Source organism: Dipodomys merriami, unplaced genomic scaffold, assembly GCF_024711535.1.
Source record: "Dipodomys merriami isolate MVZ:Mamm:240054 unplaced genomic scaffold, mDipMer1.0.p SCAF_138, whole genome shotgun sequence".
Lineage (NCBI taxonomy): Eukaryota > Metazoa > Chordata > Mammalia > Rodentia > Heteromyidae > Dipodomys > Dipodomys merriami.
The window spans coordinates 881,036-900,629 of NW_027202693.1; the positions used below are offsets into that span (position 1 = coordinate 881,036).

The window sequence follows — 19,594 nt, forward strand, 5'->3', positions numbered from 1 at the left end:
ACAGGGTACTCTATAGAAAAGCTCACAGGACAGGCACTGGTCAAACCCACAGGTGCCTTTCCCACATGGGAATGGAAGGCTATGTCTCTATCTTCAACACAACTGACAGAACCAGGTGGACAGTTTCTTCAGCCCTTGGTGTTGAACAAGTGACAATTTCAAGGTTATAGCCAAGAGGTCTCATGGTTTTGGGTCCATTCTGTTTGGGTTCAGACATTTCCATTAAAATGGAAGACATAGCCAAGTGCTGGTCAGTTACACCTATAATCCTAAGTACTCAGGCGGCTGAGATTTGAGGATCATGGTTTGAAGCCAATCTGGGAAGACAAATCCAAGACTCTATCTCCAGCTAACAAGCAATAACCTTGAAGTGGAGGCATGGCTCAAGTGGTTAGAGCCCCAGTTGGATGGGGGGGGGGGATGATGGGGAAAGGAGGCAAGTGAGAGTGGGAGGCCTTGAGTTCAAGCCCCAGTACCAGCACATGAGCACATGTACAAGTAGAGGACATACCAAGCTAGATATGGCAGTGCATACCTATAGTTCCAGCTAGCAGGGAAGCTGAGGCAGGAGGATTTCTTGAGCCCACAAGCTCAAGGCCAGCCTGAGCAACATGGCAATGCCTCATCACATACAAAAGAACCCAGACATTGGGGTCAGTCGGTGTTTAGGATGCTTCCAAGGGCCACAATATTCCCTCCTGCTTTTGCTGTCTTTTCCCAAGGGCTCTCTGACTTCCTCCAGTCAAGAGGCGGAGTCTCTCCCCCTCCCCTCTATCCAGCCTAGCCTTGTACCTTGCTTTCACCAACAACATGGAGTTGAATACAGCAGAGCTTCATTTTCTTTCCTCTCTTTTTGTCTTCAGTTGGTCATGGGGCTTGAACTCAGGCCTGGGTGCTGTCCCTGAGCTTTTTCACTCAAGGCTAGCACTCTACCACTTGAGCAACAGCTCCACTTTGTTTTCTGGTGATTAATTGGGGATAAGTCTCATGGACTCTCCAAAGCCTTGGTTGGCTTTAACCCATGATCCTCAGATCTTAGCCTCCTGAGTAGGTAGGATTAGAGGCGTGAGCCACCAGCACCAGCTCATTTCTTTTTTAATTAAAATTTAAAAAAAAAATAGTATTGCTATGTAGCCCAGGCTGGCCTCAAACTTGCCATCCTGTCTCACCCTCCCAAGTGCTGGGACTACAGTCATGCACCACCCCACCTACCTCACTGGGTAATTACTAAGCCTTGGCCTTCGAAGGCCTTGCAGCTAAGGTATATGCCCTCAGGTCGAGAAGCCAACACTGTGTAAGACAGCACAACTGAGATAGACCACCCAATGATTAGAGGAGCTTGTACAGAGACACCCAACACACAGCCAGCACATGCCTGAGGAAGTGAGTGAGGTTGTCTTAGCCCTCAGTGCACTCGTTGCTAGAGTTGACACCTGCTGGAGCCACCTGGCTACTTAGCAAATTTGCAGACCCATAAGAATTGGCTCACAGCAGCGACCCAAAGCCACCACACTCCAAGGGGAGTGAAACCAACAGAGAACTGGATACCCGTGTCTACTGTCATGGATGGTCACCAGCCACCGCAGAGAGCGACCCCTCTCTCACTGTGGTCCACATCTCCAGCAGTACATGTCTCTTGGCTAATCAGTGTGTTGGGACCTCAACCCAAGTTAAAACAAAGAAACTCAACTTTAGGACTTTTCTGAACTATAGAGTGGAGGGGGAAATCAAGGATGGAGAGCGTGAATGTCTCCGAGAGAGGCCAGGAGAGCAGAGTAGGGAGCTGGAGCCAAAGACGACAACAACAGAGGGTCCTGATGACAGGACAGAGGCCCCAAGTTCAGCTGCTCCAAGGTTTCATGCATGGTACTTTTCCCCTCCTGTGACAGCCCCTCTTGTATCTCTCCTGAAGCCAGCTTGCCTTGGCTCTCTCTGACCCTGTGGGAGTCCTAGCTAATGGAAGATGTTTTCTAATTTCATCTTATCTCAGTAAAAATGAACCGCAGTAGGAGACACGTAAACAATGACATCACATCTCCAGGCGCCCTACAACGTCTACCCCTGAACTTACCATTTTTATAAATCCATTAATCAGATGGGCCAGCGTTCTCTTCTCGTCTTCAAGAGTGAGCGCGCTAGAATCAATAATTGTGCATAATTAACACAGAGGCAACACACAAGTGTTTCTGAAGAGAAAAACCCAAGAGGCAAGCAGTTTAACTGGTAAGAATAAGTCTGTGTTGTCTAGATTTCAAAAGCTTTCCAACAGGCTGGGCATTTGGATAAAAAATCTGTAGTCAAAATGAGAAAAAAAAATTATGGAGGCTTCTCACCCTCAAAGATGCCATTCTCAAGTTAGACCTACTAATAGGAGAAGGGAAGGTAACTTTCTCAGGATTATAGGCAGCAAGGCATAATGGCAAATCCTGCATTTTAGACAAAACGTTGACATATTATTTTTAAAACAAATCTTGCTAGGCGCCAGTGGCTCATGCCTGTAATCCTAGCTATTCAGGAGGCTAAGATCTGGGATCGTGATCTGAAGCTAGCCCGGGTAGGAAAGTCCGTTGAGACTCTTATCTCCAATTAACTGGCAAAAAGCCGTAAGTGGAGCTATGGCTCAAGTGGTAAGTGCTGACCTTGAGCAAAATGCTAAGGGACAGCACTCAGGCTCTGAGTTCAAGCCCCAATACTGGCACACACACGCGCGCACACACGAAAAAAGAACCTCTCACTCTCAGGGAGAATAATATGCTTCAAGTTTGATTTTTGTAATTATTCATGAATTTAATTCTAAATTTAAAAAAGAAGAAAAAAAAAGGAAAAAAGAACAGGAATGCTTCTTCTTGATTCTGAAGTTCCAAAAGATATTTCTTAACATTTTCCAGTAAGTCAAGCTGTTGTGCTTAAAAATTCTTTTGGAAACCAAAATAGCCACATATAAGCAAGAATTATCTTAAATCTAGTCGAATGGAAAAATGTGTTATTAAACAACAACCAAAAAGAAAAACCACACCAGAACTACAAAGTGGTGATAACTGTGCCTCTGACTGAAAGAGAAGGGCTGTGGACAGACATGAGCCCTCATTCTCTCTCAGAGCCCTCGAGTAGGAAGCGTCAGCAGCTTCATCTGGATTTTCATGACGTGGCTAATAATGAGATAAAGTGAACAGGCTGCCTTGCTGGATGAGTGAGCTCACTATTATCCTGTCTCCCATTCCACACACTGAGCTCTCTTGGGTGAAACCAGCCTTTCTCCTGCAGAAATCCCTAGTTGGCACATTTGCCATCTCATTTTCTCAGGAAGGCTGCCCTCAGCACTTGATTCTCCAGGGCTGGAATATCCTCATTAGCAAGTCTTAATGGTCAAGAAAACTACCCAGGGGAAGCTTCTGGCAGCCATTTCCTAAGACACCCTGAGGTGGTTCTGAACCCCTAGCCAAAGCATGACTTACTTCACAGAGTCATGCATAGTCTTGCAAATGTGCAACAAGGCATTCAGGATGACGGGATCCTTGGTGGGTTCCTGCTGATGCCTGGAAAACAGGACACAATGATAATAGGGATGAGCGAGTGGCTTAGAAGCTGCAGACCAGAAGGCTAACACTGGGTGTGGCTCAGTTCACCAGCAATGACTGGAGGTCTAGGTTTCCTCTTCAGTCTTCTTTAAGAATAAGCTGCTCTCCTACATACGTGGTAGCACCCCCTAGCTGCAAAGCTAGCGCATAGCTACATGTGCTAGGCCCTGCAGAAGGCAAACCTGCTTCAATGCTGAACGCCCAAGATACCCACCACCTGACCTGGAACGTGCTACGTGCCAGGCAAACAGTAGCTTGTCCTTCCCAGTAAAACAAAATGGCCAACTCCCATAACAACTCCACCTGAGTAAAGTAGGGGCATTTTCTCTAGGCATATGAATGATAGTAATTTTTACGCCTAGCCCAGGAGCCATGGAAGGCCTGCAGAAGGAGGCCTGGTACGTGACAGAATGAACACATATGCATCCCATGTGCTTGTCAGCTACCCTCGGCTGTTTGCCTGTATTGATCATTTTGCATGGCCTGAGAATGATGTTATAAATATCTAAATGGCCCTTGGCAGAAAAAAGGCTCTCCTCCACCCAACAGAAAGATAAGAAAAGCTTACAACATAGTTGGTGCAAACCTCATTTTCCAACATAAAGAAATTTTCATTCTGTAAATTCTACCTTGTCCTAAATAGAACCCACATGAAATCACAGGTAAACTAACTATACAATAATGTCTAATATATTTAAAAACTCAATATGCAATTTTTACAAAGAGTTTTCTGCTGGTCCACATACTGTCAGTACCCCTTGCTTTCCTTTTCTCTTATTAACCATACATTTGCTTCATTTTCTTTATCTTATATATATTACCACTTGAATCCTAATTTTTTTTTTTTTTGGTAGGTCATGGGGCTTGAACTCTGGGCTTGGGCACTGTCCCTGCACTCTTCAGCTCAAGGCAAGTGCTCTACCGCTGGAGCCATGGTGCCACTTCCAGTTTTCTAGTCGTTTACTGGAGATAAGAGTCTCATGGACTTTCCTGCTCAGGCTGGCTTTGAACCACAATCCTCAGATCTCAGCCTCCTGAGTAGCTAAGAGTACAGGCATGCGCTACCAGCACCCAGCTTTGAATCCTATTTTTATCCTTCCATTTGGTCTCATTACTGGAAGGCAAAGTTGTTTTAAATAACTCTGTAGTGCTGATGGCAGACTTACACAATACCCAGTTTTCACTTTGTTGGTTTATTTACTGCCGGTACTGGGGCTTGAACTTAGAACCTTATGCTCTCAATTCAGCTTTTACTCACAGCTGGCACACTCCCACTTAAGCCATGCCTCCAACACTTTTTGCTGTAGTTACTTTTGAGCCTGAATCCCCACTTCTTGCCCAGGCCAGCCTGAACCACATTCCCTTATGTTTCCTGCCTAGCTGGGATGACAGCAGTGCACTGCCATACCCGCTTTTTACTGGTTGAGATGGAATCTCAAGAACTTTTGCCCAGGCTGTCTTCCAACTGTGATCCTCCCAAATTCTACATCACAAGAAGCTAGGATTACAGGTATGAGCTACCAGCACATGGCTCCTTATAGTGTCTTAGGTATGAGATGTACACGCGCAATATGATTTAGTAACAAATTTTCCAGGGACACTCACTTGATAAAGGCTTCCATGATGGACTTGCAGACCTCTACCCGCACACTTTCTTTCTGGAACATGTCCAGAAATGGCAGAAATTTTTCCTAGAAATAAAGAAGCCAGCCTACATGCCATTGGCACAAAGAAGGGAGAGATGAATGAAAAGAAGGAGGGACGGAGGGAGGAAGGAAAGAAGGGAAAAAGGGAACGAGGGAAGGAGGGAAGGGGGGAAAGGAGAAGGGCAGGGTAGGAGGGACCTGTAAAAGTGTTCGGGCTTTTAAACTATTTTAGGTTAAGCTTCACTCACCTGAAACTCTCACTCGAAAATGCCCTAAAGTCTACAACTGTGTTGGCATCAACATATGCCAGGATTGGAAAGTTTCACACCACAAAACTTGGCTTTAGACACATGATTATTAAGACACTGTACCTAAGTGCTCCAGGCCACATACACGTAAAGCAGTAACCAATTTTGTGTTTACACTTGGGTCCACCCTAGTGTAATGAAACATCTCATTATATAAATATAGACATTGTAAAATCCACACAGCATGAACTCTGAAGTACCTGTAACCCCCACATTCCAGAAAGGACCACAAGTGGTATACTATGTGAAAGGAAACTAGTGTGCACGGGAATTGGGGAGGAAGGTGTCTAGTTCAATCTCAGGACTGGAAAGCTGTATGGCACCCAGCAGGTGTGCACATCCCACTGCTATGTAACCAACAACAGCTCCACTTATGGCTTTTTTGCTGTTGGAGATACGAGTCTCATGGACTTTCCTGCCTGGGCTGGCTTTAAGCTATGATCCTCAGATCTCAGCCTCCTGAATAGCCAGAATTGTAGGCCTAAGTCACTAGTGCCCAGCAAATGAAGAAAGCAGAGAGCGCTTCTCTTTTCAATTGATGTGTTATTTTTCCAAATGCTGCTTAGACTGTTAGGACAGAATTAATTCATTGATTTAAATGCTTTACAAAAGGAATGGTGAGGAATTCTTATGGCCAGGGGGATGTTGAAAACCTTACTGAGAAATAGAATAGAGACTTGCAAAGACAGCCAAGGATCACTTACCACGGAGAACAGAACTGAGAAGTCATGGAAATGGGCAATAACTTTCTTGATTATTGACTGAAGCTGTAAAACAAAGCAGAAAACACTTCTAATAAAACTGGGAGATTTAAAAAGGCAGCCCTCCTTCACAACGGAGATTCCTTCCCAACAGGTAGGCGTAGACTGCTGTAGGAAGGGGCAGGGTCAGCCAGGTCCTGCCTTCCCCAAATGTCCTACTTCAGTCCAGAAGCAACTACACAGGGGAACTCTGGGCAGCAGCTGGGCGAGGAAAGCAGATGGCCCACTCCTGCCCTTAGAAGGCTCTCCATTAACTGACTGCAGCCATTGTTGCTGTTCAGGGCAGGGACACTATAAAGAGCCCACAGTCCACAACAACCACAGCAGCCATGCTGCTGGTGTACCAGAAAGGGAAATGGGTGGGGTTGGGATAGCAGTCGGCTGACCCTGACACTAGCCCCTTAGAGCCCTGGGGTTTCTTCATTACTTCAGGGGGAAGTTCTGCAGAGAGACCACCAGTGGGGTAAAGCTAGGATTACGCACCACACAAACCACACCGACCTCCTCACCACCGAGCTCCACCAAAGGTGCCGGTAGCTGCATGTGCTGCATGGGGATCCACTCATCACCCTTCTTTTTTTTCTTCCTTTTTCTTTTTGCCAGACCCAAGGCTTGAACTCTTGGCCTGGATGCTATCGCTGAGCTTCTTTTGCTCAAGGTGAGTGCTCTATCACTTGAGCCACAGCACTATGCTTTTTTGGGTAATTTATTGGAGCTAGAAGAGTCTCACGGACTTCCCTGCCTGAGCTGACTTTGAACTGCAATCTTCAGATCTCAGCCTCCTGAGTAGCTAGGATTGTAGGTGTGAGCCACCAGCACCAGGCTCTTATCCATTTCTTAAACCTTTTATTTTCAAGTAATTTCAAGCCTACAAAGATGCTGGAAGCTGAACTGCCGTATCTTCTTTACCCAAATATACACATTTGAGATGTTTCTGCCAAATGCACTGCTCTGCTTTGGATTAATCCCCAGGTTTTTGGGTGTTAAAGGCGCTCACTCCAGAAGCAGAGCTGAGCAGGAGGTCTTTAGGTCACCGGGCAGGACTGTGAGAGACTGGGGATGCTAGTCCTCCTACCTAGAACATTAAGTTCTTTACAAGCAAAGGCGTGGCATGATGGATGGGGTACTCATGTCAAATGGTTCAAGTAACACTGCTCACATGTAACTCTGTACATGTTGTGCTCACATTCACATATACACTTTACACATGAACAAATAAAGCAAATGAGCAAGATGTTTACAAGTAGTGAACCCAGGTCAAACATAATGGGAATTCTCTGAGCTCTTTCCATTTTCCTCTAAGTCTAAATCATTTCCAAATTAAGTTAACTGAAAGGCATAGTCGCCTAACTGGTGACATCTGCCACATGTCACACAATGTGTGCCTCACAAGTCACCTCACTCAATGCCCATGATGACTTTGAGGGGAGGGCCAAGATCCCCACCCCCTCCAGCCACATTTTCCAGCAACAAAATGGAAGTGCAAGTTCAGGTAACTGAGAGCCCATGGCACAGCAAGGATATGAGGCACTATGGCTCAAACCCAGGGTGGTCTGGCCTTATAGTCTGCCCGACCCAACTCCACAGGACAAAGGACAGACAGAGCCCCCAGTGTGCTGCAGGTGACATACAAGCTGTTACCTGAGGGTAGGAGTCCTCAAATGCTCGGTCTGGGGTCATGTGCTTGATGACATCAGCCAACACCGTGTTCACCTCACGTTTCTACGTGGAGAGAACATATCATACCTGTTTTAGACACTAACAGCAATCACTGCTTATCTCCTGGGGGAAAGCACTGTGTTCAAAATACACCAAGTATCTCCTAGGAAACATATTCAAATATTTAAATCACCTGGTCTAGACCCCTGCCCCAAAGATGGCCAGTGTCTGCTCCAACGCACTCCTGAACTCTGCATGTGCTCAAGGCCCCAGGGCTCTCTTGACTGGTGGCAAAGAAGGCCATGAAGCTTTCTAACCACCTGTGTCAAGAGCAGCGCCCACTGTGGGGAAAGCACAGCCTCGAGAGCTGGCTCACTTCTGTCACGTGTACCAGCTGGCCATCTACAGTCCTGATCCAGCCTACTGTTCCATAGCTGGCAAGGCAAGTCATTCAAATAGTACTTTGTGACAGGAAGATCAGGAGATTCAAATCTCACTATGTATAAGCGGTTTCTTGGAAGGCAGTCATGCTAAAACAAAATACCATGAGCTGGGTGGCTTAGAACAACAGAAGTTTCTTCTCATGGTTCTGGAATCTGGGCTATCCCACATGGAGACCGGGATTGACTGTGTCTAGTGAGGACGTGCTGGCTTACTATGTCCTGGCAGGGTGAGGGGCCAACAAGCACCTCTGGGCTTTTAGCACAAGGCACCGATTCCATTCAAGGGAGTTCTATGCCATCTCTCACAGGTTTTACTCTACTTCGCTGGTGTCCTGGGACAGCTAACTAAGAGTTGGCACAAATCAGACCTACAGTGCCAAGCAGCTATTGGCCGCTATTCTGTCAGCAGTATGCATCTAGGCAGCTGCTTGTGGGCCCAGCTCTTAATACTATCACACAGGGGATTAGTGTGTGTGTGTGTGTGTGTGTGTGTGTGTGTGTGTGTGTGTGTGTGTGTGTGTGTGTGTGTGTGTGTGTGTGTGTGTGTGTGTGTGTGTGTGTGTGTGTGTGTGTGTGTGTGTGTGTGTGTGTGTGTGTGTGTGTGTGTGTGTGTGTGTGTATACAATTGCTCTACTACTTGAGCCATGCTCCCAACACAGTTTAGTTGTGTTCTAGATAGGGTCTTGTGCTTTTATCCATACTCCTACTTCCACCCACAGAGCTGAAATTACAGGTCTATTACCACCATCTCCAGCTTGGGTGTTTTGAGATAAGGTCTTGCTAAGTCTTCCCCACTCAACCCCCAGTATATCCTCAAAACTGCAATCCTCTGGGGCTGGGAAGGTGGCTCAGTGGTAGAGTGCTTGCCTTGCATGCATGAGGCCCTGGGTTCGATTCCTCAGTACCACATAAGCAGAAAAAAAAAGCTGGAAGTGGCGCTGTGGCTCAAATGGTAGAGCGCTAGCCTTGAGCTGAAGAGCTGAAGGACAGTGCCCAGGCCTAGAGTTCAGGCCCATGACCGGATTAAAAAAAATAAAAATAAAAAAATAAAAAAAATAAAAATAAATAATGGCTTGTTCTTGGGGGTTATATTAAAAAAAAAAAAAAACTGCAATCCTCTGAACTCTGCCTCTCGCATGTAGCTGAGATTAAAAATGTGAGCTACTGTGCCTGGCCTATGTAAATTTTAACTTTTTTATTGGTATTATAAAGGTGACATTCAGAAAGGTTGCAGTTATATAAGTCAGGTAATGAGTACATTTCTTTTTGGATAATGTCACCCCTTCCCATGTTCACTCCCAGTAAACTACAATTTTTAATGCTGATTAGAATAAACAACTGCTAACAGTATCTGAACCTACTTCTACCCACTTCTAAAGTCGCTACTCATTGATAATCCTGTGGTTCCCATAGTGTGGTTGTAGTCTGTTCCTTGGGAAAGACGTATATACACAGGGGGAAAAAAAAAAATCACATGCAAATCTAGTCTGTTTGCCAAATGCTGCTTTCTATACTTGGGACAGAAATTCACAATGTACTTCAGATTCTAAGCATTGCTGAATTTCGTGTAATGCAGGGTTGCCCAAACTGACATGTCCTATGAACACTCCTGTTAAAGTACACAATAATCAGCACTCAATCACACTAAATACAGAGGAAACATTTACAAATTATGGGATAGTCTCAGTTTACCATGACAAAGCACACCTTGATCTGCTATTTAGGAACATGAAGAAATACAATTTTAAAAACCACCCATAGTCATACGTACCGTAAAATGCTTGCAGGTGTACTCCACCCACACTTCAGCACAGTTAATGTAGTCCTGCAAAGAAAACATAAAGGTATCTTTACAGCTAGCACAATGTGGTTTAGCCTGTGGCAAAGTCTGCCATAGACAAATTGGTTCCTGGGCGATGACAAAAGAGAAGCAGAGTTCTGCCCCAATACAGAGGAGGCAGAACATTAACAGGAAAAGCAAGTCAGTCGGCCATTCCATACACCTCAAGCCAGGATGTGAACCTGAACAGTTCCGTGCACGCAACGGAGAAGCCCTGCCATACCTTAGCCAAGAAACAACAGGGCAGCTACTGAAACAGTCAAGGCTACTTAAACATGTTTTTGTGGCTGTTTGTAATCCTAGCTATCAGGAGGCTGAGATCTGACCAGCCCAAGCAGATACATCTGTGAGACTCCATCTCCAATAACCAGCAAAAAAGTGGAGATGTAGCTCAAGTGGTAGAGTACTAGCCTTGAGCAAAAAAGCTCAGGGACAGCACCCAGACCCTGAATTCAAGTTCTAGGATAGGCGCACACCGAAACAATTCAATGACAAATGCAAAAAAAAAAAAAAAAGAAATCCACCAAGCAAGAATATGAAGCCCTGGCACAAAAAAAGAAAAAGCAAAAAAAAAAAAAAGTGCTTTCTGCAAGTTTAGAGAAAGATTAAGCTTGCTGCCTTCAGGAAAAAAAAATAAAGCATTTGTTCTGTATGGGTGATGTATGTATACAGTATGTATAAAAAGCCTAAGGAAACAGTGAAGAGTGACAATGACAATGAGCCAGGTTGCTTGGGCCGGGAACCCAGAGGAGGCAGAGCAGTCCTGAGGCACACAGCTGTGTGGCCTCTACTCTTACGCCAGAAGGCAAAGAAGAGGAGAGCAGCTAAGTGCAGTTACCCACTGCCAACCAAGTTCTGAGGATGGTAAAGAGAAAATTCCAGACATATTATGGTATTCTAACTTGGGTGTCATTCTTAATCTCATACACGGCCTAAGGTATAAAATGAAGCTTTAGTAAAGGGGGGGTAGGAGCAGGAAGCAAACGGGTCCATGTGTTTAGAGGCACCCCATGGGGGTCTTGGCTGTACCACTGCACAGAAGGGAAGGACTATTTGATGGGCACAGGATGAGCCAGGATCACACCTAGGTCTAACCCAATGGGAGGCAGATAAGCTTCATGAGGCAGGTGAGGGCACCCTGGTGCAGGCTGCTCTAAACCCAAGTGCAGGATCCCCCACGAGTCTTCGACCCTGAGGAGGTTTACTGACAAAAAGCTGCTCACAGCAAGGTGCCTGCACAGGTCATGGGATGACAACACTACACTTAGTGATGTATGCATTCCTCATGTTTGCTGCTTTGCTTGGGGTGGCGAGAACCCTCTGCATCCTGTGAACCAGCACCTCATGCTAGAGCACAGGCCCTGACCTTTGGGCAGATGAACAAAGCTAAAGAGCTGCTGCCTAATGACCATTTCCTAAGTGATGCCTTGGTGGATGATTTTGTAAGGAACCTCTTAGTTTTCTAAACTGTCACATTGTTTTTTACAGTTACAGCAAGTGCAGGACTACATGCTTGTCTAGTCTTCCATAGTCACTTGCCACTGGCCGGGGGATAACAGGGCAGAGCAGTGAGCTCTGTCCAGCTGCTCCTGTGGCCCTCAAGGCATCAGTTGCTGGCCTGTAGCCTGAGAGGACGGTAAGCCAGGAAGCCAAACCTGCAACCTATCATATGGTCACTACATGCAGATCAGTAACTGACAATATCATCTGTCACCCCGATTTCCTACACGTGGTCAACAAAACAGAAGTGGCCCCATTCAAGGGCTGGAATTCCCATATGCTTATTACTGCCTCAACTGCTGTCTTCAGCTTAGGAATATCCTACTCGATCAATGTTTCCAAAATAGAATTCTCTAGATTTGCAGTCTGAATGCCCTTTTTCTCTGCTAAGGTCTTTTGCACATATCTAACATCATTCACAGGCCACACAAAATGATCCACACGGGCATCTGGCTAAGGTAGCTGACCAGAAGCACATGCATATGTCTGTCTCGTCAGGTACAAAGTGGTTTCACAGGCCTTATGCAGCCATTGGCTGGACATTGCCCAGCCCTGGAGAGTCACAGGTCTTTTAAAGTGTCAAACATTTGTCATTTTACCTTCCAGTATATCTCTAATCCTCAAGAATGAGATCAGTTTACCACAACATGTTTGTAAATCATAAACATTTTGTAATTTTATTTATTAGTGCACAAAAGGATTTGAGAGTCTTTTTTTTTTTTGGTCGGTCGTGGGGCTTGAACTCTGGGCCTGAGCACTGTCCCTCAGCTCTTCAGCTCAAGACTAGTGCTCTACCACTTGAGCCACAGCACCACTTCCTCACAAAAGGGTTTGTTGTACAAAGTTCTTAAGTGTTCCGAGTTTAAATATTCTTCCTCCTAGATTACTTCAGTCTACAACTGACCATTATTTCTTTTTATAAAAAACTAAGAATTTGAACAGCTAAAAGATCACTTAAGAGAAAAACAAGACTAAGTATGCATTGCATCGCTTGACAAAAAGCAGCTGCCCTAAGGTGTAAGTGGCCACTCACTCACCTGTGGATTCTTCAACTTAGTAATGACCTTCCAGGCTTCATTGAGAATTTGGAGTCGATCACTCTCAGGTGGATCAGCCAAGGCCAAGTTTAACCCCAATGATCGAAAAAGGAGATGCTAAGAAAATACCAAACCTTTATGTTACCAAAGAGTTTGATTCAAACTAACAGAGGTTTTAAAAAAAGAAGGCTGTAACATTCAATGTGTCTCACAAAATTCTCAAATACTTCTTTGGGAAGTCCTACTTCAGACCCACTGGAGCTACACTCAGCAGCTAAAACATAGAACTGACTCCAGAGGCATACAATGGTAGAGCACTTGCTTAGCATGCAAAAGCCCTGAGGTTGTAAAGGTATTAGATTAGGCCAGACACTGGTAGCTCATGCCCGTAATCTTACTCAGGAGGCTGAGATCTGAAGGTTAAGGTTCTAAGCCAGCCAAGGCAAGAAAGTCTGTAAGACTCTTACCTCCAATTAACCACCAAAAAGCCAGAAGTAAAGCTGTGGCTCAAGTGAGCAGCCATAAGAAAAAAATCTCAGGAACAGTACCCAGGCCCTGAGTTCAAGCCCCAGTACCGCACAAACAACAGGAAAAAAAAAGTTGGTAAAATTTAGGGGCTGCAACAATCTAGTGGACAAAACTTTGCCCTAATGAGTAAAGAAATATTTTTGAAGACGTAAGACCTTGGTCCATCTTCAGTACTCTGTAGTGAGCTCATGGGACAGACTCGGAGTTCACTCAGCAATTCAAATCTGTGTGTCCCGTCCACCTACACTGTCCCCAACAGGGACTCTGCCCAGACAGCGATCAGCTCAGCACTGCTATCAGCCCTGCTGCGTTAGGTGAGGATCCTACCTTGGGGAAACCAGACTCGTCGCACTCTTTAATCATGCCAATGAAATCCACAGACCTGGCTGCGATGAACTCGGCGCGGAAGGCTGACATCACAGAGTTCAACAGCAAGGCACTGAAAAACACGAACATGCCCATCAGCCCACTTTCCCCTGAGGATAATGTACTCTAACCTGAGGATGACAGACAGGTCTGGAGTGGCCAAGGTTTAAAAGAAGGTAAAAAAAAAAAAAAAAAAAAAAAGACTGGTAGACGAAAGGAATGGAATCTCTAGAGACTACTGTGGTGTTTTGTGCATATCAGAATTTGATCAATGTTGAATTAACTGAATGGATGGATGGACAGATGATTGATGGATGGACAGAGAGACAGTTAAATCAGCAAGCACTCCAATCCATCTAAATAGCAGTGAGCCGTAAATATGCTGATGGGCTAATAAAACCAAACATTAGCAATATTGATCCCTGCCATAAATACCCACCCAGAGTGATCTTAAGTTCCAGACACAAGGGACCCTGGGGAAAATATCACCTGTTCATAGCTGTGTTCACATCTGCCACCAAAAGAAGAGAAGAGGGTATCCCCATGCCCGGAGGAGGGTCAAGTTCATCCTGGCCCTACCACTTAACAAAGCATGAGGAAAGGACTGTAATTATCACCCCAATTTAGACAGGGAGACTGAGGCACAAAGAGGTCAAGGCCCCAGGGGCAAGGCAGAATGGAGCTGGGATCTGAGCCAGGCACCCAGACTCCAGCTCTAACCCTCTGGACTACGTTGCTGGCCTGTGCATTCTCACACATGTTATCAACCCAGGCTGTATGAATCACCAAGTACTTACTTGTTTCCTAACTTCTTACATCTCTCCATCATCTCAGTCAGCAGAGCCTAGAAAGTTTAACAGGAATTAAAAAAAAAAAAAAAAAAGTTTAACAGGAAAAGCATCAGCTTGGAGATCTGAAAAAAAAAACATCCTAAGGGATTTCAAGCACAGTACCCACACTGTGGCATGTGCAGCCAGCAGTGAGTGCAGTGACAGTGGGGAGGGTAAGGCATGAAGACTTCACATGGTGGCTTCTGATGGAATGGAGTAAGGCCAGGGCCTAGTGTCCAATGCACGAGGCTTCCCCAGATAGCCTCGATAGCTCCCAAGGTCAAACCTCAGCCCAGCACTGATGCCACACATACAAGCAGAGGACACACCAAGCTAGGTCCGCTACACAACCAGGATCTCCTGGCTACAGGGTATGAACCAGGAAGAAAAAATACTTTGTCCTCACCTTTCCTTTGACCTGCTTCCCATGGTGCCTATAGTTTGTTCAGAAATTCAATCAACAACTACAAGGCTGGAGCTCAGGGCCACAGGTGGTGATGAGAAGCCCCACCCCCATGTTCTCACCTTTCCCTCCCACCCATAAGGCAGGAGCTCTGCTCTCCCACTGTGCACTTAAGGACAGAAACAGGCTTAGATCACAGGGCCTGCAAAGGCAGCTGGGAAACTGGGAAGCTGAGCAGCCAGCCCCAAGAACCAGTTTTTCCCACATGTCCTCTTCTGGTATTTTCCACTATTTGTTATCCCCAAAGGAAGTACATGGTTTACTTGCTAGAATTCTGTTTACGGCTTTAGAGCTGTCTTCAGACAGCTATATGCCTTCAGAAGAGCTCCTGTTTTGTAAAAATAAATAAATAAAAAATCAGTGTATGAAGCAAGGTTTTGAAATGTACAGGCAAGGTCAAGCCTAAGATAGCATTAGCACACTAAGATAGCATTGGCCCTGTGACTCCCAGGGCACAGGCCCCACGTGAAGAGACTTAGTCCTCATTCACATCACAGAGGCAGGGAGGCCTGGAAAAGTCAGGCCCATGGAACACACTTGGCTTCCCACTTCCTGAGTCAGTGTCTGAACCTGACCTTGAAGTCTGCCATGGTATAATCCAATCTTCCCTCACGGGCTCTCTCTTCATCCCTGGTACAGCTCAAGCAACTCAGGTGACAGCCAACCAGGGTCATATTCCACATTCCTGTTTTCTGAAGTGAGATAAACTCCAGATTGCTAGGAAATGTGTACTTGTGCTTTTATAAAATAACCTTCAATCACTGTTTGCAAATTCTCTTCATAAAAGAGAATGAAATGATATGCGTATCATATTTTCCTCCTTATTTTCCTAAGTGAAGCAGAAATGTAAAAGGGCAGGCTAAATCAGAAATGCATCTTGAGAACTAACTCATATCCTTTCTCCAGTCCAAATATGTTCCAATCTCAGGAAATAAAATAGTTTAACGTGAATAAAGAGAAAATCTATTTCCCTGGCATTAAAAGAGAGAGAGAGAGAGTTTCCATTGCTCTCCTTTGGTTTCTCCTTTGTGACTCAGAAAGGAAACTTAACAGAAAGTAGTTAGCCTGATCCTGTCTTACAATGTCTAAGCCCTCAGCTAACAGGCATTAAGTTACTTTGCTGGAGCTGGCCTTGAACTCAATGTCTTCCTGCTTCCACCTAACTAAACAGATTACAGGCATGTTCCACCATAACAGGCAGTGAATTTCAATTTCGTGCGTGCATGCGTGCGTGTGTGTGTGTGTGTGTGTGTGTGTGTGTGTGTGTGTTAGTTATTCCTGAACATTTTTGCTCAAGTATTCTACTACTTGAGCCACAGCTCCACTTCTGGCTTTATATGGTTAACTGGAAACAAAAATCTAATGGACTGTTCTAAACCAGCTGGTCTTTTTTTTTTTAAGTTGGTCAAGGGGCCTGGGCGCTGTCCCTCAGCTCTTCAGCTCAAGGCTAGCGCCCTACCACTTGAACCACAGTGCCACTTCCAGCTTTTTTCTGCTTATGTGGTGCTGAGTAATCAAACCCAGGGCCTCATTCATGTGAGGTAAGCACTCTACCACTGAGCCAACTTCCCAGACCCCCACCCCCACCCCATCCCGGCAACTGGTTTTTTAACTATGAGATCAGATCTGTCTCCTGAGTACCTAGGATTACAGTTATAAGCCATCAATGTCTGGATCAATTTAGAGCTTTATATATCAAATATTCACCGATAAAGGAATTCCTCCTTCCCCTCCCTCACAGGCCTGTGCTGGATACTACCATCGGCTGCAGCTACACTTTCCAATCCCTTCTGTGGAGGCCCAGCTTGTCAAGGACACACAGCTCTAGTACCCAGTAGAATCATCTCAGCCATCATCAAAAGCTTCAAGCACCAACTGTCCCCTGTATCTTCAGCATGCTCCGTACTGACATCAGCAGTTCTGCATTCTCATCATGGCAATTTGAGGCCCTCTTTCATGGGCCCCAGGAACCAGCATTGTTACTCAAGTGACCCAATTTTTAAATCACTTGGGCCAATTCAAGAATGGTTTCCCAGAGCTGGGCTCCCCAGCAGGTGCTATTCTCAGCCCCAGCCATCCACTGGGGCCTGAGCTCAGAATAGTAGGAAGAGGCCTGTGTGCCTGCTGGTTCTCATCTGATTCTGCCTTTCACTAAAGTGAGAAGGAAAAGAGCACCCTCCTCTTCAATTCCTCAATCCTGGGACCATGAATAAGTCACCTGGTGGAATGCAAGGCTGCCCTGCCCTCAAGTTCATGATCCCTCTTCCCAGGAAGTGGGGACAACGTGTGACCCAGACCATGCTAAAGACTAAATACATTTTCAAACAACGTTCACTGGCCTCAGAGTCAGTCTATGAGTTTATGTCCAGTTATTACTTCCCAGCTGTTATAACCTCACATAGCATTCTGACCTCTCTGGGCAGCACCTCCCAAAGCCATTAAACAAGATAATCCATGCAAAACACTTAGCACAGAATCAGGTCCCTGCTATCACAGTGGCTGTGGAAAGGATGCTGAGACATCACCAGGCAGGCACACAGGACAGGCAGTTACCTCAGGGGCGTGGTAGGAGACACACTGGAAGATCCAGTCCATGGCGGGTGAGTACAGGGGGAGGTAGGACGGGAGCTCCACTCCCTGGAGCACCAGCTGGTTCTGGACTGAGTCTCCATGGATCTAAAGGAGATCAAAGAACACTCAGAAAAGGAGCCAAAAGTGTGTAACTCACAGCACAAGCAACTCGGAAGCGCCAAGGGAAACTCCAATGGAAAAAAGCCTGGTTTCTCATCTGATTTTTTCCCTCCCCAACTACAAAAAAAAAAATGTTTTTTTTTAGTTGAAACAATAAAACAAAACATCTTCCGTGCTACCAAGCTGAGATGCCATGGCAATGTGTACGATGGAGCCTGCAGATGCCAGGAAGAAAGGCTAGCCACAGGAGTGGCCTCCTGTTCACATGCACGCGTGCAACCTTCTCTGTTTTGAGACTCCACATACTCTGCCAGTGTTACTTGTTCTCCAGCATTTGCACATTGAACAGGCAACAAGGCTCTTGGCAAGGAATACCCTCTGGGTTTTGTAAATTTACTATTGCATAAGTTTCTTCAACAAGCTGCTAGACATCATTCTCGTACCTGTTTAAACGTAAGCAGGAAGTCAAAGAAGTTCTTATTGAGGCTCTCCTTGAGGTGCGGGGCCACTTCCATGCCCACCTGCAGCCAAGCAGACAAAAGTTAGCCCTACAATGAAAGAATCCACCGCTAATAAGACATATAAGGTGATGCCAAAAATTCAGTACACATATGTAAAGACTTAGAAGAAACACCCAGTTCATTTGTAATCTCTCTGCTTAGGTTTTTCCACTCAATAAACAAATGTTCTTATAGGAAAAACCACAGGTGCTATTTTTAATAAAAAAGAAGCATCACTTGAAGTCGTCATCTTTGCAATGTCCCAAAGGGAATGAATGTATTTCTGAACAGATGACAAAGAGAACAAATCAATAGAGAACCCAGGAGAAAGGCTCTTGAGATTGTGCCCACAAAGTTCTCTTCCTCTCAAAAAGATAGGATTACATTGCATGGGTTTGTACTTATTAAATGAAGCAAAAAGGCTTACACTTGTAACCCTAGCTACTCAGGAGGCTGAGATCTGAAGCTCAAAGTTCAAAGCCAGTCTGGGCAGATAAATCCATCAGACTCTTAATCTTCAATTAATCAGAAGTGACCTAAGTGGTAAAGTGGTAGCCTTGAGCTTAAGAGCTAAGGGACAAGCCAGCCTGGGCAGCCTGGGTGGCTCACACGTGTAATTCTAGCTACTCAGGAGGCTAAAATCTGAGGATCACGGTTCAAAGCCAGCCCGGGCAGGAAACGTCTGTGAGACTCTTATCTCCAATAAACCACTAGAAAACCGGAAGTGGTGCTGTGGCTCAAGTGGTAGAGCACTCCCCTTGAGCTGAAGAGCTGAGGGACAGCACCCAAGCCATTTTCAAACCCTGGTATCCACATAAGAAAAAAAAAGGTAATACTTGGGCTGGGGTGGGGCTTGGTGGTAAAGCATGAGCTTTGAAGGCCTGGGTTCAATGCTCAGACTTCACATGCTGGGCTATGACTGTGGCATTGAGAAAAGTGCCACACAGATTCATTCTCTGCTGCGCAATCGTGGAACCCACGTGCCTTTCAATGTATTTCAAGTTGTTTTACAGAAGACAAGCCCGAAGCACAAAAAGCCATGATCCAGAGACTCCTGAGTTTTCAAGTCTGAAAAAAACAACGCTTGGTGCATATTGTATAAGGTGACTTTTCTTTCATGTCTAGCAGCAGAGGTTTGCCAGAGCACTGGGGTGGGATGAAACAGGAGCTATACAGGAGAAAGACTGTTTAAAACAAAAACAAATGAAACTATTCCTAAACCTGAGCTCTTCAGTCATGCCTCTGCACAGAACCAGCTCCCAAGGACTGTTCCTTCCAGCAAGGACACATCACTTCTCTAGGCCCAGGGGTCCGGATGGCTAACCCTAACAAGGCTTCTGGATGGCTGCAAGTCTTTGGGAAGAAGTGGTTAAAACCACAAGGCAATTAAGTTCCCGGAGCAACCCTCTGGCTGTTGGGGACAGAGTAGGGCATTTCCAAGGAG

General features: G+C 45.5%; 1 protein-coding gene across 2 annotated transcripts in view; it reads right to left on the bottom strand.

Moving 5' to 3' along the window:
• Positions 1 to 19,594, bottom strand: part of LOC138825582 (VPS35 endosomal protein-sorting factor-like) — a 56,225-nt gene that overhangs the window by 15,731 nt on the left and 20,900 nt on the right. For both annotated transcript variants that reach the window (XM_070020235.1, XM_070020236.1), the window contains exons 13-23: positions 18,094 to 18,171; positions 17,513 to 17,635; positions 14,464 to 14,510; positions 13,628 to 13,739; positions 12,773 to 12,889; positions 10,167 to 10,220; positions 7,935 to 8,015; positions 6,237 to 6,299; positions 5,184 to 5,269; positions 3,456 to 3,536; positions 2,072 to 2,135 (exon numbers count right to left, since the gene is read on the bottom strand). In XM_070020235.1, coding sequence (XP_069876336.1) covers positions 2,072 to 2,135; positions 3,456 to 3,536; positions 5,184 to 5,269; positions 6,237 to 6,299; positions 7,935 to 8,015; positions 10,167 to 10,220; positions 12,773 to 12,889; positions 13,628 to 13,739; positions 14,464 to 14,510; positions 17,513 to 17,635; positions 18,094 to 18,171 — 906 coding nt within the window. The remainder of the gene's footprint in view (positions 1 to 2,071; positions 2,136 to 3,455; positions 3,537 to 5,183; positions 5,270 to 6,236; positions 6,300 to 7,934; positions 8,016 to 10,166; positions 10,221 to 12,772; positions 12,890 to 13,627; positions 13,740 to 14,463; positions 14,511 to 17,512; positions 17,636 to 18,093; positions 18,172 to 19,594) is intronic.